Here is a 24,537-nt window from a genome sequence, read left to right on the forward strand (position 1 = left end):
AACAAATTCAGTTTACAAATCTTGTGGATTTATTCCTTAGGGTGTTGAGAGTTCTCGGGGAGCATCTAAATATTGTGCGTAATTTTACGTAATATTTTGGCATTCAGGACCTTCAAGCTACCATATTTTCCAGCATATAAGACAGCTGGGCATATAAGATAACCCCCAACTTTTCCAGTTAAAATATAGAATTTGGGATATATTCGCCGTATAAGGCTACCCCTCTTCCAACGAACACCAAATAAAAAAAATTAAAAACTTCAGATTTGATTTCAATATAGTAATTTTCCTATTACCGTACCTCCTTCCCTGCCTCTCAGATCTCGCACGTGCGCACCTGCGCTGCTTCACTGAAGTCATCAGGAGCAAGATCTGAGAGGCAGAAAAGGAGGTATGGTAATAGGATACAAGGACAGGCCAGACGGGTGAAAAAGGCATGTTTTTCTGGGCACAGCACCATTCTATCTCTTTTCCATAACCTGGGCGTCCCAGATGACTGCAGCTTGCTCCACCCTTCCCTTATACCTTCCTGGTGAGCTGCCCCCTCACCTCATCATCGGGACTGTGTTAAGTCACTTCTTTCCACAAATCTTGTTGAGTGGATTTACTTTTTTTGTGTATTAACACTTTTTTGAGCTTTCCTCGCCATATGTGGCAACCACAGATTCTCTAGTCTGGCTTGGAAGTTTCAGCACCCGCCCTATAAGACGACACCTGGCATATAAGACGACCCTTGGCTTTTGAGAAGATGTTCCTGGGTTAGAAAGTAGTCTTATACGCCAGAAAATTGTTTATTCGTTCAGTCTTCAGTTGTGTGTGACTCTTCGTGACCTCATGGACCAGCCCATGCCAGAGCTCCCTGTACAAGCTATTTCTACATAATAGATTTCCACCAGCAATCCCCTTCACCACAAACTTGACAGGCAGACAATTATCAAAAGTAGCAGAACTTTATTGACAATATCTTAGTTGTGTTTTTGAAAAATTGTAGTTAGTTCATTTTACCAAAATACTTCAGTTTTCCTGCAGGATCCGGAATTATCTGTTTAAAGGGGGAAATGTCATCAAGAAAATCCAGTTAGAACTGCTGTTTTGTGACACATATGCTAAATGCACTGCAGTCATGACCATGCTGATCAAGGGGTTTGGTTTAACTACATCACCCTGAAATTTCCATAGATTTAAGTAAGACCTGTATACACAAAACATTTTCTGGTCTGATGATGATGAGTATGATAACAATAATTCATTTATTGCCCACCTTACTGCTCATGGAACAAAAATTAAAATACAATAAAACATTCTCTATCCATATTTAAACGGAATGGCCTATAGATATGAATACTCTTTGGTATAACTCATCGCACGTGTGTGTATACACACACAAACTTGAGTGTTGATCTTTCCTATGTTAATTTATTCCTAAAATTATTGAGGAATTATTTTATTTTATCCTGTCTTTCTTTTAAATAAAAGAATGAAAGCTCTTACCAACTTCTATTAACTATAAATTTATAGCTACATTAATTCTATAAGTCTTATTTAAATACAACAATCACAGATCAGTTGCTGGCACCATTTTTTGGTTCCATTTTACTCAAATGTTTTAGGATAACTAATAATGTTTTCATTGCAATATGCTATAATATCTACTCTTCATAAATCAACTATATAACATGTAAGCTCCTTTCAAAACCTTACAAAAGTGAAAAAGTAGAAACTAACATCATAGAAAACAAAGGAAAAATTGAAAAGATGATGTAAAAGGGATTGCCTATTCATAAGTTTATGTCACAAATAACTAAAATAATTACAGGATGCTTTAGAAATTGTATTACGGACTTCCTAATATTTAAGCTGTATCTTTTAAGGACTCTAGTGAAATGCAATGACTTGAGCAAATGATAATCATCAACCTGAGATTTATTCAGGTTCTAAATTCTACAAAGATGAGCAGAACATGAAGCACATACAATGTCACAAGAGGCTCTCTAGCCAAAGATTCATTTATATGCAGGGAAGTCAACTAAATAGGAGGTGGTAGTGACATTGCATACCTGCTGCTTTTGATATGCTGATGGCATTCCTTACAATATATAACACAAAGCATTTTTTTCAAATGAGAATTAAGCAACTGCCTTGAAAACAATACACTTAAATGACAACTTACTGTTTCACTGCCTGGTCTCCAGCCAGCAGGACAAACTGAGAAGGCAAGGAAAGGAGAATTAATGTAATGTTAGTTTTGTTTTTTTAAAGTGTCCTATTTATGTTTTGCAGATTAGCCCTAATGCAGTTCAATATCTATCATAAAGATAAGAAAGTAAGATTAAGGTCTAACCCCAAACTAATAGATTAAAAGTAATTGAGGGGAAATTTATCCAGAGTGCTTCGTAGGCTCCCAATTGTTTTTAATTAAGACTTTTCAAGAAAAAATGAAAATGAAAAAGCACAGCAGATTAATCTGGGAAGGGACTATGATAAAGCCAAAGTGAAAAATGATTGGTAAAATCAATTTCACATTATTCAATAAGTTGCTGAATTGGTGATGTAAACAATCTTGAAATAAGGAAAGAAAGCTGACTACATGTTTGTCATAGACCACTGTGTGTGCCTATTAATGGGTCACATTAAGGGCCCATCTACACAGTACCTAAAACACGAGGTTTCCCGTATTAAAAAGGGGGATGGCTACTTGGTGATAGTAGCTTTCCTTAACAGACTAGAAAGATTGTTTCTCTGATGTTTTAATCAAAGAAAAAAGGGCAATGCAGTGCATATAATTCTAACACAGAATTATACTGAAAATTGCAATAACAAGCCACCTGGAAAATAACAGAATGAATTATAGTCATCCCTCTGTATCCATGGATTCCGCATCCATACATTCCATCATGCACAGCTTGATTTTTTTTTAAAAAACAAAAACAAACCTTGATTTTGACATTTTATATAAGGGACAACATTTTACTATATAACGAGACCTGAGCATTCAAAGATTTTGGAATTCATGGAGCAGTCCTGGAATTAAACTGCAGTAGATACCAAGCAACCTTTCAAGTTCTGCTGCAGCTTCAGACTGCTGAATTTTCAAGCTGTGAAATTTTAATGTAAATACAGGATACAAGGCCAAGTCTAATAATTCTCATTGTCAAAAATATTGAAGAATTAGAAATACCTTCTCCATGTTTATCGGTATACTGGAATGCTTGTACTAGACGAATAGTTTCATCCACAGATCTTCCAACGGGAAGGTCATTCATTGTTATTTGTCGAAGAATTTTTTTGTCATCAATAATGAACAGGCCTCTGTGAAACCATGAAAAAAATACAAGAAAGAGTGTCAGTACATTCACTCAACACATATATCATTATAATGGAGCAATATTGGAAACAATCCTTAAATCCCCTAATATTTGCACCAGCAAGAAGAGTAACAAGTGAACAGCTGACATTATACCTAAGAGCATGTCCTTGGTCCTCTAGATAAACACCATAATCCTTTGCGATCTGGTGTGTCAAATCAGAAAGAAGTGGTATCTTCACAGGTCCAAGTCCTCCTTGTTTCCGTTGTGTATTGATCCTATTGACGTAAAGATTATCAAATACTTTAGGTAGAATTATTTCATACTTTTTTATCTATGCAGTGAATTTGTGATCCACAACCCATTTATTTTGCTCACAGCATATTTCGGTTCCATTAGAATAAAATAGATAAATAAATAAATAATTTCTAAAAAGTTGACATATGGGATTATTGTTATTGACCTACATGGCTTTAAAATATATATTATATCATGTAGTGAATTCAACAGACGTTATGTTCCTTATTCCATTGAGAGATTGCCTACGAATGGACACCTGATGTTATGCAATAGTTGCTGCAATGTAACAACACGTAAACAGGGTGAACTGGATTATGTGCTAGGTTCCCCAAGATTTCTTGAAACAAAACTTCTGATTGGCACATTAAACTCCAACAGAAAACTATCTATGACTTGAATTTTTTTAAAAAAAGACATACCATGCTAGATGAGTGAACTGCGAATCTACAGAGCAAGCTACTACTTCAGCATTTACTGCTCTGAATTCTTCAATTCTGTCACTGAAGGCAATTATCTCGGTTGGACACACAAATGTGCTAAATTAAAACAAAACATAAGGTTGTAGCCTAAATTTCAAAAAGCTAAAACAATAGTTTGTTACATCTCTAAAGCACAGATGAACTGATATCCTGTGATGCAAATGATGCAGTGATTTCTGCAAATCTTGAACAAATTTAAAGATTTTGACATACTATCCTTAAAGGAATTTCCCATGCGTGCAAAAAAGGTTTATTTTCTTTTCTCTTTTTGTAAATTTAAAAATATCTCCCCCCCCCCCCACTTTTCTTTTCTTCTTTGAGCCTTTAGTATCTCAAAACTACATTTTCTTTCTCAAACATCCCAACACTGTGCCACATAATGCGTAAGGTTAGAACTGGATACAAGCTCCAACAGAATAGATATATGGAAGGCTTCATCTATAAAGTGGGAGAGCAATGATCACAGATCCTTGTTAGGCCTGTTTGGTGTTTTACCCTTTTGATATCCAGTTGATATTCTATTCAAATCACCCGAGCAAGCAAAAAACATGTTTGAAAGTTACTATGTTTTGCTGAAGATTGTCCAGGCACAGGACCACATACATTTCTTTTTTAAGAAGTGGTCATAGCAACTAATCTTATGTTTTCAAACTATTTCTCACAACTTACTTCACTGATAGTTAGACTCTGAAGGCTAACTATTAATTATCACTCCAAACATATTGAAAATAATTCAATGTATGAAGTTCAAAAACGTAAGTCTTTAAAGGAGCTGAAAAATTTTCCTTTTGATTTGGAATGCTAGGCAACAAATGCTGGTTTTCACTTATGAAACTGTTGAATTGGGAAAGGGGAAATCTCTTTTCCCTCATGACACCCCTCAAAACAGTTGGAAAATTTAGAAATCCTCTGGACCTGGGTTTGATGCAACTGCAAAGGGATGCTATAGAGACAAGAGGTAAACTATTACACTGGTGATAAGCAATATTTTAATACTAGATGTAGGTAAGTACTCAAATTTCACTTTCCCTGCTCACAACTACAGTTATAAGATTTACAGCATACATTGTCAGACCTCAATCCCCCCCCCCCCCCCCGCCACTTTTTACCTTTCCAACATGGAAAAATTAAGATTATAAATCTAGAGATTCCCCCTCAAATGTGGCAACAACACTTCCTACAGTCTCTTTTGGATAGCAGAAATTCTGTTTCAAAAACATTTTAATTATAATTTTAATAATTTCGCTTACAAGTCAAGAGGATAAAAGAAGAAAACAAGGTATTTCCCTTCAAAATCTGACAATTTTAGTTCTTTAAACTCTCCATTGATGACTGCTGTTCCTTCCCATTCAGGTGCTGGTTTAGAAACTATGAATAAAATAAGATATAATCAATTATAATACAAATATAATATAGATGATAATAAGAATTTCACAACAAGAAAAAATGTTAATTTTTCTTTGGTCAATAGGTTTTTTTCATTTCATTTCTAGAAAGTGAAAATATATTTCCATTTTATAGACACAATCCTGGAAGAATTCAAGTGATGGAGATTTTATTTCAGCTGTCGTGGTTTATGCTTGTTGCCACACCATATATGTTCCTGGGAACTGGTTTACCAATACATATATACTTTTCTGCTTATGAGAGCCATGAATATGTCAGGACACTTGGATAAGATCTGGTGTGAAGCTTTTACTGCAGGTAAAGTAATAGAATTAGCATCACTCTAATCAACCTTTTCCTTTGGTTAAAAAAAATGCACAAGGTTCAAATGAACAGAACAATTTTAGATTTGACTAGCTGTGCCCTGCCACGTGTTGCTGTGGCCTATAGTAAAACTTATAAAAGTTGAGGTAAATATCTGGACTATTATGAAAGAGAGGTACCTACCTATTCCTTCCCCCTTTTCCTCCCCCTTTCTCTCCTTTCTTCTTTCTCTACCTCTTTCCTTCTTTCACTACTTGGTTTCATCCTTCTCTCTTTCCTTCATTGCCTCCCCCTTTCTTCCTTTGCCTTTCTTCCCTCCCTGTTTGCTTCCTTCTTTCACTTTTTATTTCCTTTTATTTCACCACCATCATAACAATAACAATAATGCAATACATTGCCTCTGGGACCTGACACCTCTCCCATTCCCCCAGGGTCTAATAGGAATAATAGCATAATAATAATAGAAATAACAACCTTTACCCGCCACATGTTGCTGTGGCCAACCTTCCCTCTTTTTCTCTCCTTCCCTCCTTCCTTCCCTCCCATCTTTCCTTCTCCTCTTCCTTCTCTATCTCTTTCCTTCCTTCCCCCTTTTTCTTTCTCTTCTGGTCTCTTTTCTTCCTTCTCTCTTTCCTTCTTTCCTTCCCTCCCTCTTTCTCTACATCTTCCCCCTTCCTTCACTCCCTCTTTCCTTCCTTCATTCCCTTTTTTCTTCTCTCCCTCCTTCCTTCCCCCTTTTTCTTTCTCTTCTGGTCTCTTCATTCCCTTTTTTCTTTCCTTCTATTCTTCCTTCCTTCCCCCTTTTTCTTTCCCTCCCTCTGTCTCTCATTTCTTCCTCCTCTACCTCTTTCCTTCCTTCCCCCTTTTTCTTTCTCTTCTGCTGTCTCTCTTTTCTTTCCTTCCATCTTTCCTTTCCTTTTCTTTTCTTCTTCCTTCTTTCTCTAACTTTCCTTCCTTCCCCCTTTTTCTTTACATCCCTTTCTCTTTCTTTCTTCTTTCCTTCCTTCCTGTCTTTCCTGGATTTTGACAGGGCGGGAAGGGGTGGGGTGGGGTTTGGAGGTGGCATGAAGTAAAAGGAGGTAAGATTGGGGCAGGGGAGTGATGGAGCGTGGGGTTGTGTGTGTGTGTTTGTGGCGGCGGGGGGAGTGATGGAGCGTGGGGTTGTGTGTGTGTGCGGCGGCTGGGGGGGGGGGAAGTGATGGAGCGTGGGGTTGTGTGTGTGTGCGGCGGCGGGGGGGGGGGAGTGATGGAGCATGGGGTTGTGTGTGTGTGTGCGGCGGTGGGGGGAGTGATGGAGCATGGGGTTGCGTGTGTGTGTGCGGCGGCAGGGGGAGTGATGGAGCTGGGGTTGCGTGTGTGTGTGCAGAGGCGGGGGGGGAGTGATGGAGCGTGGGGTTGCGTGTGTGTGCGGCAGCGGGGGGAGTGATGGGGCGTGGGGTTACGTGTGTGTGTGCGGTGGCGGGGGGAGTGGGGTTGCGTGTGTGTGTGCGGCAACGGGGGAGTGATGTAGCGTGGGGTTGCGTGTGTGTGTGCGGCGGCAGGGGGAGTGATGGAGCTGGGGTTGCGTGTGTGTGTGCAGAGGCGGGGGGGAGTGATGGAGTGTGGGGTTGCGTGTGTGTGCGGCAGCAGGGGGAGTGATGGAGCGTGGGGTTGCGTGTGTGTGCGGTGGCGGGGGGAGTGGGGTTGCGTGTGTGTGTGCGGCAACGGGGGAGTGATGTAGCGTGGGGTTGCGTGTGTGTGCGCGGCGGCGGGGGGAGTGATGGAGCGTGGGGTTGCGTGTGTGTGTGTGTGCGCGGCGGCGGGGGGAGTGATGGAGCGTGGGGTTGCGTGTGTGTGTGTGTGCGGCGGCAGGGGGAGTGATGGAGCGTGGGGTTGTGTGTGTGTGTGCGGCGGCGGCGGGTGGAGTGATAGAGCGTGGGGTTGCGTGTGTGTGTGCGGCGGCGGGGGAGTGATGGAGCATGGGGTTGCGTGTGTGTGTGCGGCGGCGGGGGGAGTGATGGAGCATGGGGTTGCGTGTGTGCGTGCGGCGGCAGGGGGAGTGATGGAGCTGGGGTTGCGTGTGTGTGTGCAGAGGCGGGGGGGAGTGATGGAGCGTGGGGTTGCGTGTGTGTGCGGCAGCGGGGGGAGTGATGGGGCGTGGGGTTACGTGTGTGTGTGCGGTGGCGGGGGGAGTGGGGTTGCGTGTGTGTGTGCGGCAACGGGGGAGTGATGTAGCGTGGGGTTGCGTGTGTGTGTGCGGCGGCAGGGGGAGTGATGGAGCTGGGGTTGCGTGTGTGTGTGCAGAGGCGGGGGGGAGTGATGGAGCGTGGGGTTGCGTGTGTGTGCGGCAGCAGGGGGAGTGATGGAGCGTGGGGTTGCGTGTGTGTGTGCGGTGGCGGGGGGAGTGGGGTTGCGTGTGTGTGTGCGGCAACGGGGGAGTGATGTAGCGTGGGGTTGCGTGTGTGTGCGCGGCGGCGGGGGGAGTGATGGAGCGTGGGGTTGCGTGTGTGTGTGTGCGTGGCGGCGGGGGGAGTGATGGAGCGTGGGGTTGCGTGTGTGTGTGTGTGCGGCGGCAGGGGGAGTGATGGAGCGTGGGGTTGTGTGTGTGTGTGTGTGCGGCGGCGGCGGGGGGAGTGATGGAGCGTGGGGTTGCGTGTGTGTGTGCGGCGGCGGGGGAGTGATGGAGCGTGGGGTTGCGTGTGTGTGTGCGGCAGCGGGGGAACGGAGCGTGGGGTTGCGTGTGTGTGTGCGGCGGCAGGGGGAGTGATGGAGCGTGGGGTTGTGTGTGTGCGTGCGGCGGCGGGGGGAGTGATGGAGCGTGGGTTTGCATGTGTGTGTGCAGTGGCGGAGGGAGTGGGGTTGTGTGTGTGTGTGCGGCGACAGGAGAGTGATGGAGCATGGGGTTGCGTGTGTGTGTGCGGCGGCGGGGGAGTGATGGAGCGTGGGGTTGCGTGTGTGTGTGCGGCAGCGGGGGAACGGAGCGTGGGGTTGCGTGTGTGTGTGTGGCGGTGGGGGGAGTGGTGTTGTGTGTGGGTGTGCGGCGGCGGGGGAGTGATGGAGCATGGTGTTGCGTGTGTGTGTGCAGCGGCGGGGGGAGTGATGGAGAGTGGGGTTTTGTGTGTGTGTGCAGCGGCGGGGGGAGTGATGGAGCGTGGGGTTGCGTGTGTGTGTGCGGCGGCGGGGGGAGTGGGGTTGTGTGTGTGTGTGTGTGGTGGCGGGGGGAGTGATGGAACGTGGGGTTGTGTGCGTGCGGCAGGGTGTGTGTGTGTGCGGGAAGCAGCGCGGCGGGGCTTGGAGTGGCCATGGCTTCCGCAGAGGAACGTTGGCCGGAAGGCTGTGTGCGCGCGCCAGGGAACTTGCGGCTGGGCGCCAATGCGCATGCTCAGTTGTTTTGCCGTTTTGTGAGTGTGTTGTTTTTCATTTTGAGTAGATATGTTTGTACCTTGTGGGTTGTGTTATGGGCATGGGAATTTTGGTTAAGTTTCGTTGGGGTTTTTTTGTTTTGTTATTTTGCCATTTTGTGAGTGTGTTGTTTTTCATTTTGAGTAGATATGTTTGTACCTTGTGGGTTGTGTTATGGGCATGGGAATTTTGGTTAAGTTTCATTGGGGGTTTTTTGAGTTTTGTTGTTTTGCCATTTTGTGAGTGTGTTGTTGTGTTGTTTTTCATTTTGAGTAGATATGTTTGTACCTTGTGGGTTGTGTTATGGGCATGGGAATTTTGGTTAAGTTTCATTGGTTTTTTTTAGAGTTCTGCTGTCCCGTTTGACTCGCCTAACAGATTTATATATATAGATTAGGCAAACTATGTATCCATTTACAAAAACTACCAATGTAGAAACCTAGATTTGCAAACACACTGAATATCTGGGACTATTTATTGAAGTAGATATTATTTGCATTACAAAGGAACTGAAAACTGTAGTTGTGTGTCTTCATGTCATTTCTGACGTATGGTGACCCTAAGGCAGGGGTGTCAAACGCATTTTCATCGAAGGCCACAGAAGTCTTACATAATGCCTTGTTTACATAATGGTCAGTGCTTTTCAGTATTTACCAAATTGTTCAGTATTTACCAAAATTTCAGTATTTACCAAATTCAACCATACAGATGTTATTGAATGGCAACTTGCATCACTTCTACTCATCTGGCATGTGGACTGGGAAAAATGGGGATTGCAACCCAACAACACTTGTGGTTCTGAGATTGGAGAAATGCCAGACATGTTATGTTATCGACAAGCCTTGTATATAAATTCAAACACCACTCTTCTGACTAAATGCTACAAATTGCAGCCTTCCAGATGTTACTGTATTTCCCATTACCTCTAGCCATGATGTCTAATGATGTGGAATACAGGCCAACAACAGAAGATCTATATAAAATGACATGGTGGGCCATATTCAACATGAAAGCCTTGCGTTTGACCCATATGCCTTAAGGCAGTGTTTCTCAACCTGGGGGTTGGGACCCCTGGGAGGGTTGCGAGTGCGGTCAAAGGGGTCGCCAAATACCATCAGAAAACACAGTATTTTCTGTTGGTCATCGGGATTCTGTGTTAGAAGTTGGATCCAATTCTATCGTGGGTGAGGTTCAGAATGTTCTTTGATTGTAGGTGATCTATAAATCGCAGAAACAATAACTCCCCAATGTCAAGGTCTATTTTTCCCAAACCCCACCAGTGTTCAAATTTGGACATATTGAGTATTCATGCCAAGTTTGGTCCAGATCCATCATTGTTTGAGTCCACAGTGCTCTCTGGATGTAGGCGAACTACAACTCCAAAACTCAAGGTCATTGCCCACCAAATTCTTCCAGTATTTTTGTTGATCAGGGGAGTTCCGTGTGCCAAGTTTGGTTCAATTCCATTGTTGGTGGAGTTCAGAATGCTCTTTGATTGTTGGTGAACTATAAATCGCAGCAACTACAACTCCCAAATGACAAAAATCAATCCCCCCTAACCCCACCAATATTCAAATTTGCGCTTATCGGGTATTTGTGCCAAATTTAGTCCAGTGAATGAAAATACATCCGGCATATCAGATATTTACATTACGATTCATAACAGTAGCAAAATTACTTATGAAGTAGCAACAAAAATAATTTTATGGTTGTGGGTCACCACAATATGAGGAACTGTTTTAAGGGGTCGCAACATTAGGAAGGTTGAGAAACACTGCCCGAAGGTGAAACTATCACAGAAAATGTGTATATCTTCATAGCACAACTAATTGGAATATATTGTTAGAAATATATTTGTGCAGTGCTGTCCTATATATGCTTATTAAGAAGTAAGGCACATTGAGTTCAAGGGAATTGCATTATTAGTGCAACATGCTTAGTGAATTAGTCTATGTGTATTTGGTACAGTGGCAGCTTATGAATGGATCTGTTCTGTATCTGCCCTTTTAAATTATTTTCTAAAAGTCCTCCAATATCTAATGGTTGGTTACCACATAAAATGAATCTTGAAGCAGTTTACAGTGGAAATTGATAGCTTTTGTCTATGGTCTAATAATGTAGACACTCAAAAAAGGATCTATCAAGCAGACATTTCTATTGCTAATTTTGCCACTTCCTCAACCAAATTATTCTTGGCAGCAACTGATGTTCTTTGCATTGCTTTCCCTAGCAATTTTTACAAACTAAAAATATAGTGCCATTGCTCCTCAAAAGACAGTAAGTTTCTAGAAACAGTAGCGTATATTCATTCGTTGTAGTAATAAGTAGCACAAGATGTATTTTGTCCACTTCAAAATGCCTTCTTAGGCCAACACATTTCCTAGTCACGAAAAGAAATGTTTCCCGTCCAGTATCTGAACAAGCTCTGTCTCCCCGCTCTGCACTTTCAAACTAGTCAGCTTTGCATGACGTGTCCTTTTCCAAAAGTTCTTATCAACGTAGGCAAAGAAAGCAAATACTTGGAACAAAGATGGAGCTGCTACTGGTCATTTCCACCCCGCTATGGCTAGAGGAGGGGGGGGGGGGGAGAAGGGCTTTTTAATGCTTGCTTTTTCAGACAGATGAACCTTTTTGGCTTTTCTCTGCAGCTCTTTTTAAAAAGGGGAACTCACAAAGCCACATACGAATAGCCTGTGGTGATGTATACAAAACAGATTTGTGGTGACATAAAATGCCTCTGGGTATTGCCTAAGAAAATCCTGTGGAATTCATGGGGCCACCAAAAGCAGAGAGACATCATGAAGGCACACACAAAAGAAGGCAGGACAATTTCTGTCACAAGAGATCTGTCTGTTAGTCATTTCAGTCTCTGTGCAAGCCTGTATTTTTTGCAATTGAGCAACGCAAGCATCATCTCTTGGAATCAAAAGAACAAGTTTGAACACCCTGATTTTCTTGCCTCCTCAGAATGTCTCCAAAAACCTGAGTAGGGACACGTCTGCATATCTCTATTTCCAGAGGTTTTTCCACTCATTTTCTCCTGCCCAGCAAAGGAACAAAACCGATAGTCTGAAGGTGCATCTACACTGTCAAACGAATGCAGTTTGATACCCCTTTAACTGCTCTGTACTGTGGCATTCTGGGATTGTAATTTGGTGCTCAGGTCTGCTCTTTGGCAGACCTTGTAAAACTACAAACCCTATGATTCAATAGCACTGGGCCATGGAAGTTAAAGCGGTGTCATTCGGTATGAAATGGACAGTGAAGATGCACCCTGAGTTGTGTGAGAACTCATTACTCCTGTGTGGGCCAAAAGTCACAAAAGGGTCCCAATATTACAGAACTCATTTATGCTGTGTTTTCATATTCACAATACCATTTGAAAGACACCTTTGAAAGAAGGAATTCTAAAAGGTTTAAATTGTATTATTTTAGCTCTGTTAGCCACTTTGAATCCCCCTCAGAAGATGAAAGCATGATATAAATAATTATAATTATAATTTTGGGCCCACCCTGTATTGATGCTGAGTTTTGAGAGGGCCTATTGCTATTAATACCAGCACAAGTGCCCAGTACTAATACTGAGTTGTGAGAGGACTTAACGGCTATTTGTGAGAGGGCTTTGCTATTAGTACTAATAAAAGGGCCCAGTATTACTACTAAGTTCTGTGAGGATGCGGTACTGTTTCATTATCTGGAACACAAGGGTCCAACATTAATACTGAGTTGTGAGAGGACTTATTGCTATTAATGCTAACACAAGAGTACAGTATTAATATTGCATTGTGAAAGGACTAAGTGCTATTAATACTAACACAAGGACTCAGTATTAATACTGCGTTGTGAGAGGACTAAATGCTGGCTGAATCTACACTGCTCTATATCCCAGGATCCGATCTCAAATTATCTGCTTATCCCAGACTATCTGGCAGTGTAGATTTATGTAATTCAGTTCAAAGCAGATAATATGAGATCAGATCTTATAGAGCAGTGTAGACCCAGCTGCTATGAATGCTAACACAAGGGCTCTCAGCATTAATGCTGAGTTGTGAGGGGACTTATGGCTATTTGTGACAGGGTTTTGCTATTAATACTGACACAAGGGCCCAGTATTAATACTGAGTTCTGTGAGAACTTATTGCTATTAATACTGACACAACGGCCCAGTATTAATACTGAGTTGTGAGAGGACTTAACACTATGGATACTCCCCTTCAATACTAACATAAGGGCTTAGTATTGAGATGTGAGAAGACTTAATGCTATTAATGCTAGCACAAGGGCTCAGTATTAATACTGAGTTGAGGACTAAATTCTATTAAAACTAGCACAAGGACCTAACATTAATCCTGAGTTGTGAAAGGACTAAATGCTATTAGTACTAGCACAAGAGCTCAGTATTGATACTGAGTTGAGAGAGAACCAAATGCAATTAATATGAACACAAGGGCTCAGTATTGATACAGAGTTGAGAGAGCACCAAATGCTATTAATATGAACACAAGGGCTCAGTATTGATACTGAGTTGAGAGAGGGCTTTGCTACTAGTACTAACACAAGGGCTCAGTATTGATACTGAGTTGAGAGAGGGCTTTGCTACTAGTACTAACACAAGGGCTCAGTATTGATACTGAGTTGGGGGGAGAGCTTTGCTATTAGTACTAGTACAAGGGCTCAGTATTGATACTGAGTTGAGAGAGGACTAAATGCTATTAATACGAACACAAGGGCTCAGTTATGATACTGAGTTGGGGGGAGGGCTTTGCTATTAATACGAACACAAGGGCTCAGTATTGATACTGAGTTGTGAGAGGACTAAATGCTATTAGTACTAATTAAATGCTATTAGTATTAATACTGGGATGTGAGAAGACCTCTTGCTATTAGTAGTAGCACAAGGGCCCAGTATTAATACTGAGTTGTGAGGGTTTTTGCTATTAATGCTAACACAAGAGCTCAGTATTGATACTGAGTTGAGAGAGGGCTTTGCTATTAACACTAACACAAGGGCCTAGTATTGATTCTGAGTTGAGAGAGGACTAAATGCTATTAATACTAGAACAAGGGCCTAGTATGGATACTGAGAGAGGACTGAATGCTATTAATACTACAAGGGCCTAGTATTGATACTGAGTTGGGAGAGGGCTTTGCTATTAATACTAACAGAAGGGCCTAGTATTGATACTGAGTTGAGAGATGGCTTTGCTATTAATACAAGGGCCTAGTATTGATACTGAGTTGGGAGAGGGCTTTGCTATTAATACTAACAGAAGGGCCTAGTATTGATACTGAGTTGAGAGATGGCTTTGCTATTAATACAAGGGCCTAGTATTGATACTGAGTTGGGAGAGGGCTTTGCTATTAATACTAACAGAAGGGCCTAGTATTGATACTGAGTTGAGAGATGGCTTTGCTATTAATACTAATAGAAGGGCCTAGTATTGATACTGAGTTGGGAGAGGGCTTTGCTATTAATACTAACAGAAGGGCCTAGTATTGATACTGAGTTGAGAGATGGCTTTGCTATTAATACTAATAGAAGGGCCTAGTATTGATACTGAGTTGGGAGAGGGCTTTGCTATTAATACTAACAGAAGGGCCTAGTATTGATACTGATTTGGGAGAGGACTAAATGCTATTAATACTACAAGGGCCTAGTATTGATACTGAGTTGGGAGAAGACTCATTACTGCTAGCACAAAAGGGAAGCACCGAATCAGCCACAAATGAGGAAAAGCGTGAGGGGGGGCGGGCGAGGAGGGGTTTAGGCGGGAAGAGGCCCAGCTGGCTCTCCTTCCCTTCGCCTCCCCCCCCCCGCGGGGTCTCCATGGCAACCTACTCTTGGCCTTGCTGAGGTGCAGCGAGTGGTCCGTGACATGGGCCCTGCCCGCCTCGCCCGGGTACACCTCTCCCCCGGCGTAGTAGTGGCACTTCTCGTCGCCCCAGCCCTCCGCTTCATCCGGCGCCGAGATCATGGCCAGCAGCAGCACCAAAGACAGCCGGAAGACAGCCGTTAACGGTCGCCCCCGGGCCGCGGGGCCGTCGCTCGCTCGAGGCTCCATGGTTGCCTCGGGAATGGATCGCGCCGCACGGGAAAGAAGGCAGCTGCAGGCCCCGCGCGGGAGGAGGAGGAGGAGGCGGAGGGGGAGGGGGAGGGGGAGGAGGAGGAGGAGGCCGCCCAGGCTGGGGGCGGAACCCAGGACCGTCCCCCTGAGGGAGGGAGGGAGGGAGGGAGGAGGAGGGACGCAGAGGCCTCGCCCTCCGCCCCCTCCTCCTCCTCCTCCGCCCCTCACGTTTCGCTCCTGCCTTCATTATTATTTCTGAGTTCTGCCCCTTTTTTGACCCTGTGAGGGTCGAGTGTTCCACTGGTCCTGTGGTGACCCTCTTTCAGGTTCAATTATGTATACCTCAGATGTTTAAGGCTAGACGTGTTTGGGATTTCGGTTTTGGAATAATTGCAGTACACCACCTATGGGCAAAGTTGGGTCCTCCCTCCAGGTGTTTTGGACTCCAACTCCCACCATTCCTCGTAGCCTCAGTCCCCTTCCTTTTATTTTATTTATTTTATTTATTTCAGTTACTTCTACCCCGCCCTTCTCACCCCCGAGGGGGGACTCAGGGTGGCTTACAAAAAAGGCACAATTCGATGCCTGTGTCAAATATACATACATACTTAAAAGCAATTAAACAGTTAAAAGGTTAAAATCATCAGTATATAACACAATAGTAAACAATCTCATGCTCAGTGTTCAGAGTTCCATAAATCCATTCCGTTCGGTCAATTCCTGCCCATCATCGAGGTGTTTCCTTAAGCTGCCAGAATGTCCAAAAGCCTGGTCCCACATCCAGGTCTTCAATTTTTTTCTGAATGAGAAAAGGGAAGTCGCTGATCTAATCTCCCCGGGGAGTGAGTTCCACAGGTGAGGGGCCATTACTGAGAAGGCCCTGCTCCTCGTCCCCGCCAGCCTCACTTGTGATAGAGGCGGGGTTGAGAGCAGGGCCTCCCCAGAAGATCTTAGACTCTGAGGTGGGATGTAGAGGGAGATCCGTTCGGACAGATACACTGAGCCGGAACCGTATAGGGTTTTGTAGGTCAAAACCAGCACTTTGAATTGTGCTCGGAATTGGATCGGCAGACAGTGGAGCTGACACAACAGGGGGGTGGTATGCTCCCTGTATGACGCTCCGGTGAGCAATCTGGTTGCCTCCCGCTGGACTAGTTGGAGTTTCTGAGCAGTCTTCAAAGGCAACCCCACGTAGAGTGCGTTGCAGTAACCCAATCAGGATGTAACAAGAGCGTGGACCACCGTGGCCAGATCCGACTTCCCAAGGTACGGGCGCAACTGGCGCACAAGTTTTAATTGTGCAAAAGCTCTCCCGGCCACCACCAAGACCTGGGGTTCCAGGCTCAGCGATGAGTCCAGGATCACTCCCAAGCTGCGAACCTGCGTCTTCAGGGGGAGTGTAACCCCGTCTAACACAGGCTGTAATCCTATGCCCTGTTCGGCCTTACGACTGACCAGTTGGACCTCTGTCTTGTCTGGATTCAGTTTCAATTTGCTAGCTCTCATCCAGTCCGACACAGCAGCCAAACACCGGTTCAAGGTCTGGACAGCCTCCTTGGTGACAGGTGGAAAGGAGTGACAGATTTGGACATCATCTGCGTAGAGATAACATCTCATTCTGAAACTCCAGATGATTTTTCCCCCTCAGCTGCTTAAGGGTTTTGGGGGGGGGGGGGATGAGTTTCGGGGGGGGGGGGGGCTGAGTCTAAGAGGGTCTACCCTAGCAAACCTTTTGTATCATTACCTCAATACCCCCATGCATATGGGATATATTGAGTATGGTGATCAGATCATGATATGAATAAACATAACAGTTTAAATAATGTACCAGTAAGGCCTTTTCATAGACCACCATGAGAATTTCGGGGGGGGGGGGGTGTGTGTTAAGCCCCAACCCCCCCTCCCCCCCCCCCCCCCACCTACATGCCTGCCTCAAAGACAAGGCAACAATGCTTTGCAGGAGTCTTAACTTTCTATCCACTTTCTATCATTTTTCCCTGTCCTGTTCCTATATGTATCAAATACATATTAAATGTATCAGCTATATGATTTCTGCAAAAGTAAACCACAGGAGTCTTCACTTTCCTGCTGACCCCACTGAGGGATTTCCCGGACAGAAGGAGTTCCCCAGCTGCCCCAGACCAAGGTGACAGTCGGTACCCACTGTGTGAACATGTGAATCAACAGATGGTTTCTGCTCTTGATCTGATAAGCACCAGTTGATATTTGTTCAACCAAATGTCCCACTTGAGCTCAGAGATCACTAACCATAAAGACAAAGACTCACAATATATACCCAAGTCTGGACCCTGTTGCAAAAATCACCATCCTTTGTTTCAGGGATCCTGGACATTTGACTATCACAACCCCATCTTTATCACCCAAAGCTGGACTATTATGATAGAAGCCCCCTAAGTCCTCCTGATATGATCACAGGAACTTCCTGGGGCTATCTCCTCCCAGAAGGTCTTTTAGTCTTTAAAGCAGCAAAAATAAGCTTATTTCCTCCTGAAAATGTGATCCTTTCAAATGTTTAAAATAGCTAGCATACCCTCTCTCAACCTTCTCTTCTTCAAGTTAAACATACCCTGCTCCTTAAGCTACTTCTCCCAGAGCTTAGCTTTGACATTTTTGTTTCCCTTCTCTGGATACATTCTAGCTTGTCAATATCCTTCTTGAATTGTGGTGCCCTAAACTGGACACAGTATTTCAGGTGACGCCTGACCAATGCAAAGACTGGGACTGTTTTCTCAATCTAGACAATAGTGTATAGTTCTTGTTTTTGTTTTTGTTTTAAATTAATTTGCTGAGATCTAAATAATTTGCAACATTGTCACAATTGCATATACACAACAACATAGTATTATTTTTACCCCATATAACACAGTCTATTGATTACATTCTATCCTTTACAGATCTATACATCTATTACTTATCTCTATCCACCTTTCTTCCTCCCACCTCCCTCTGGGAACAGTTATGACTCTATTCATTGGTTTACATTGTTTGTTCGGTCATGGAGATTATTTGGTTCATTTTATTGTCCTTTCTCTTTCTCTCTGGCTATAAGCTCTTTCCACTTCAACTCCCAGTCCTCCTTTGGATGACCATTCATTTACTTTGTTCTCCTTTCAGTTATGTAATCTTGGAACATATACTCTGATAAATATTCAAGCCATTTTAAAATTTCCCACTTGCCTTCATCTTTTCATCCTAAGGCAACTGTTGCTTGGGTACTATAGTACTTGTGAAGCATTCTAAAATAACACTGGCCTTTTAAAACTGCTGTATCACACTGCTGATTCATGTTAAGCTTGTGGTCTACTAAGACCCTAGATCGCTTCTATTGTAGTGCTGTCAAGCTAGCTTTCACCCATTCTTTTTTCTGTGCATTTCATTTTTTTTCCTGCCTAATGTAGTACCTTATCACTCTTTATTGAGCTTACATGATGAAATTGTGCCTGTATGAGGACCAGGACTTGGATGATTTAGTACATAGTGATATAACGATAATACTGTTACTTGTGTGCCAAAAATAAATTTGCATACATAAATGCCTACACTGATGTTTAAGGAAGATAGGAATAGTTTGATTGCTCACCTATATTACTCTTTAAAATAATTTGAAAAGTTGATCTATTCCATTACTAGCTCTTATGTGTTAGAGCCATATGGTACTGTACTTGCTAGCATATGGTAAAGCAGCAAGATTTTTAGTGCCACATGACTGGTCCTTAAATTCCATCTAGCAAAAGTTGTTGCTTGAGCTCTAACAGAGGACAGCATTACATCTTTCCTGAATTTTAATGAATAAAATATGTTATTGTCAAAGGAGGGCTTGGTTATGCATTTTTCTTTATTATGTTGTTGCTGTCAGTGCTTCTTTGGTCCTGACATCCTCCTGGGCCTTTCTGAAGATAACATTTATTTTGTTGTTTCCAGACTTGAATCTCATTTAGTTCTCCTTCATCTCAATCATAAATCTGCATGTGGTAATCTCCTGGCTTATTCTCATAGAGTTTTCCTTCATCTTTATCATAAGTCTACATGTGGCAATCTCCTTGTTTACAAAGCACCTGTATCAGCTCCTCAGTTCAGCATCATTTGATTATCACATTCTCAAGCTAGCTTTCTTAATAGCCACAAATATTAGAGCAAGTGAAATGTGTACCTTAGAGTGGAACAGCCATATCTTACCTGACACACAGAAAAGGTAGTGCCTAGGCCTATCTTAGATTGTGTTGGTTTTCCGCCTAGCTTGTTAGGTAATTCTTCTGTTGTATTTCTTTGGCACTTCTTGATGTCCACAGGGCATTGGCCCTCTATACTGACTGAATCGTACCTTTCCATGCCACCCAGCTGTTGTTTGTCTGCCACGAGCAAAAGGAAGGCCAGCCCTTGTTGGCCAACCCATACAAATATTTGCCAAGTAGATTGAAAAAAAAAGTAATATGTTAGTCTCCAGAAAGCTAGCTAAGTTGGAACTTCCTGTATTTCTCCATCATCACTCTTTGAGAGACATTGCTGCTTTGACCATCTTTTAAAGAAGTGCCAGAGCTTTGTTGAGGGAGGATTACTTGGATTCAGTCCTACACTTTAATTCAGATAACAGAGTTTGTTGAAGGACTCTTATTCATTGAGACACCATATGTCAAAGCCAACTTGACAGCAAGTAACATCAAAACTACTTTGATGCTTATGCTGAAGCAAATGAGACATTTGGAAGATCCATACTACCATCAGTTTCTTCTCTAATGTATCTCTCGTCTGTCTCATGTGATAAATTTGCTAATTGGTGTTCACATGTGTGATGCATTGGGACCACAAGAAGAAAGACCATTCAATCACTCTATTACAAGCAGTCAGAAAAACGGTGGTAGTGAGGATTGAATGCACAAAGGGGGCCAGTGGTATTATTTATACAGCTGATAGTACCTAGTTTTGCTTATACAGTTCTTGCTGTTAGATTCATTGCGTCACATGATGATACCAGGCTGGCTTAGTGGTATAGGGCAGACTTTTGCTCCCTGCAACCTGTCATCTGAGGCCTGAGGTGGTCACCTTACTTTGTTTGTCAATAAGACTAGCTCTGGCATATTTTCATTGGCAGTGTCAGAAGCAATCCATCTTAAAATACTAGAAACATTGTGTAAGGGGCAAGGATTTCCCACTTTCACACCTAGGAACATACAGTCATTGGACAAGCTTAGCTAAAGCAAGGCAAAAGTTTTAATAGCAGATGCTCCATAAATGCAAGTTATCTATCCATGTGAATGTCTATGGAGTTTTTGAATAAATTGGAATTGTTTTCAGAAGCAACTACTGTGTTATCCCAAGGTAGTTAATGTTTCAATAGGTGGCAGTGTTCTCTTATTTTTATATTTAGATGGTAGATTTTAGAATAAACAAAAACTGAGATAATAGACAAAACAAAACAAAAAAACCCCCACCAAAACTGGATTGTTTGTCTATGGGAGGCTGTTTTGAAGATTGGAAATTATAGCTGATTCAGAATACCGCTGCTGTTGTCCAATTGAATAATTGGCTCAATTGCCATTTAATCTACACTGATTTCTGGTGTAAACTCTCCCATTAAGAAGGAAGTGCTTGTTGCTTTTTTTTTTTAAGCTTTAGATGATTTTTGTGGGGCTGGGTTATCTGAAGGACTCCCTGCCTGTTAAAAGTGGCTGGGGAAGATCTATTCATCTTGCTGCCATATGCTTGCTGAGAATGATAGAACATAGCTTCTTAATGGGAGAGTTTAAGCTCTAGAACTTCCTTGAGACTTCTGAAAGATAGTCAAGACATGTTTTTATGTTGTGCTGCTCACAGAATTTTGTTTTCTGATTACAAAACATTGAGAGGAAACCACATTTAAATGTAAGTTTAAATATGTGGAGGTGAAACTTATTACATAGTGATGAATGCATAACTGAGCATTATGCATTTGTGACTGCCTTGTATTCATGATCACTGCAAATCCCCCTCATTTAGGGAATGCATAGAGACCATGGAAGTCCCTCAATGCCCACTTACCAGGCAGCAACTGTGATCAATCAGGGAATGTTTCTTTTGTGTTCAGGATGCAGCTGACTAATGTCTCACCTACTGATACATACATATATAAAAATGAATTAAATTAATGTTGAACTGCCAAAAGGTCTTTCTGGCTACATTTTTCATACTGTACATGTTTCCCCCTTGAATGCAGAATAGCATGCTTTGGAAAGAAGAATATGAGTTTGTAAAAGTGAATTGTGCAATTCCAGACTGCTGATATGGAATGTAATTTTAAATAGTCTTTTTTGACTGTATTCAAATGACACAATTATAGTAGTTCAATACCACCTTAATTTCAACACTTCCCTCCTAAGGGAAGTCCCTTGAAATACAGTGTTAAAAATCTCTGCTAAGTATCTTATGAAACTGCAAATGTCAGGATTTGATAATATTGAACCATGACAGTTAAAGAGGCATCAAACTAAAGCAGGCCTTCCTTTTTGTGGGAGTTAGAAGCACAAGACTCGTGGAAAAGTTGGAATAAATAACCTTTTAAAAAAAACCTCAAGAGGAGTACTCTCTCAAACTGGATCTGCACTGCCATTTAATGCAGTTTTAATTGCATTATATGAGTCTACACAGTCAGTAATGCAGTTTCAAATTGCATTGTATGGCAGTATAGATGGGGCCACTGACCATATAATGCAGCCTAAGATCCAGTCTAAAAATCTCCAGGTTTCCAGAATGTTTCTATGTCAACCTTTACATGAGGTTGACCATATAGTTGCTCTGAAGGACCTAGAGATTCTTAGAAATGATGTATTCATAAAATCTGTCAATAAGCAAATTTGCAAAGTTAAATCCACATGTGGAGGACAATCAAATAATTCTGCAGTGTGAATAAAATGTCTATAGAATTTTTTTCCAACCAAAACATTGCTAATGTGAGATGGCAGAGGTTATACCCAAGGTCTTCTCTGGTACAAACACTTTCCTGAATACCAGGCAGAAAGAAATCTTACCACTGCCTTGTAAATGCAGATTCGTATCTTATTGTGCAATTCTCAGCCTGAGAACTCTTGTATGGTATTATAACTCTCCTCTCGTGCATATGTATATGGAGGAGTTATGGTATGGCAGTTTGACTACAACGGAGGCTGGGGAATTGCCCCGTGGTCCATTGATATGACTAGAAAGAGTCATTTTGTTATTTGGAAAGGTCATTTCCTATTCATACTGCCCATAAAAAACCAGTGGGGAAATGCAATGTAGACAGAACCAGACACCAGTGTGTCTGTCTATCCATCTATGAAACCTTCTCTCAAGGAAATAAATGAAGTCAAAGCAAAAGAAATAGCCTTGAGGAGAGTGAGAGACATTTTAACTGTAAATATGGGAAGCAGATGGCATTGTTTGGGAAAGTGATTCTATGAAAAGGCTAAAGTAGCTGCTTTATTAATTTTTATAAAGTCATAGTTGTTGATGGGAATTATAGAATCATAGTGTTGGAAGAGATCCCAAGGTTCCCCTTATGTACTATAACAAACAAGGAAGAGTTTGACATCAAACTGAAATATTTATGATAACAGAATGTATTAAATAAATTAGTATCTTGAACTATATTTCCAATACTTGTTTCAAATATATTTACTAGGTAAAAATATCCCATGTTTCAAACTAAATTAATTTTGCCTGAAAAACACTGTTATTTATATTTGCAGAGAGGAAATTAAATGCAGGTTTTACCCCATAGCCTGCGTCAGAGAGCTGCTCCTCTTACTTACCCCTTATCTTGTCTCAACAGACAGTCAGTAATATTCTCCCTGTCTTGCTACAAGAATCATCCTAGCCTTTTATAATGAATATTTTTAAAGCCCCAAGGAAACCATATAGACCTAGACAGTGTGGAACAATAATTCTACTTTCTGACAAGATGACTAAAAATTAGAATTAAAAATCATAATAATTTTAAAGATATGCTGTGTTTCCATGGCAAGTCATGTTCAAACATTAGAAAATTAAAATATAACAGTCCAGTATGATTCACTAATAAAAGCCCCTAAATTTAAATGACCATACAAAATGATATACTGGGATTAAAAATCCCCTAAAAAATCATACTAGGGTCTACCTATGGAAAAATAAAATAGCAGTCCAAATTGCACAAAATCAAATCCAAGACTAAATGTTACCAGCAACAACATGGTAACTCTGATAACCTTTAAACACGGGAGCATCCAGGCAGCCCCTTTATTGTGGTAACTCCCGCAAGAAAGAAGGGGCTGTCCAGATGACATCTTGGACAATCCTGAATTAATTCAACACAAACCAGGAGAACTCTGGTTTGTAGCAAATTAATTAGGTAGTAGGTTTATTCCGCACCTTCTTGAAGGCGTGGGATAAACCCACTACTTCTGGTGTCTGGACTGCAGTCCAGACACAATTCCCACAGTTTTCCAGACTAAATTAGTCTGGAAAACTGTGGGAATACTTACCCCCCTGCCCCACAGCCCCCAAACCCCTTTGAAAAGTAAGGAAAACTTTCCTGGCCTCCAGTAGACTGTAGCCAGAGCTCTCCTGGCACGTAGAAAATGCCCCCCCCCCCCACTCTCCTGGTGCATCATTTCTATGCTCTGGGAGAGCTCTGACTACAGTGTAGTGGAGGCCAGGTAAGTTTTCCTTACTTTTCAAAGGGGTTTGGGGGCGATGGGGGAGAGTAGTAGGACCTCCAGATATTCTTGTTGGCTAGTCCCATCTGGACACCCACCTCAGAAAGAAGTCCTAGTATAGCTTTATTATCATTATATAATAATAAACAATTGAAAAAAGAGAATAAAGATGTGATAAACAATTTATTAACAATAGCAAGACTGTTTATAGCAAGGAATTGGAAATAAATATACAATAAATATACAAATAGAGGAGTGGTACAAAGAAGTATGGAAACTGGCAATAAATGATAAGCTGACATGTATATTAAAAGTTAAAAGAGCCATATGGAGACAAAGTGATTACGATGATGTATAGAGAAAATTTATTGAAAAAGGATTTAAAAAGAAAGAAGGAAAATTGCCTCCACAAGAAGAATTGAAATTTGGTACAGATTATATGTAAAAGCTGTGGCTTGGGAGCGGGGTGGGGGAGCACAGTGGTGAGGGATAGATTATATATATAAGTAGAAAAATAATAGTAGATGCCAAAAGTTAAAGTATGGTAGGTTGTATTGAATGATATATATCTGCTGTAAAACAAACAATGTATAACAAATGTATTGAATCATGGTAAAGTAATCACCCC

The 24,537-nt window shown here is 42.0% G+C and overlaps 1 protein-coding gene across 1 annotated transcript; it reads right to left on the reverse strand.

The window, feature by feature from the left end:
* Positions 1-931: 931 nt before the first annotated feature.
* On the reverse strand, positions 932-15,323 carry PRDX4 (peroxiredoxin 4). The gene is made up of 7 exons (XM_060770104.2): positions 15,015-15,323; positions 5,335-5,452; positions 4,025-4,141; positions 3,461-3,583; positions 3,179-3,309; positions 2,171-2,205; positions 932-1,042 (listed from the first exon to the last, which is right to left on the reverse strand). Exons 1-7 carry the CDS (start codon positions 15,235-15,237, stop codon positions 992-994), a joined length of 798 nt encoding a protein of 265 aa, XP_060626087.2. The 5' UTR covers positions 15,238-15,323; the 3' UTR covers positions 932-991.
* Between the last annotated feature and the right edge of the window lie 9,214 nt (positions 15,324-24,537).

This window comes from Anolis sagrei, chromosome 3 (assembly GCF_037176765.1).
Source record: "Anolis sagrei isolate rAnoSag1 chromosome 3, rAnoSag1.mat, whole genome shotgun sequence".
Taxonomy (NCBI): Eukaryota; Metazoa; Chordata; class Lepidosauria; order Squamata; family Dactyloidae; genus Anolis; species Anolis sagrei.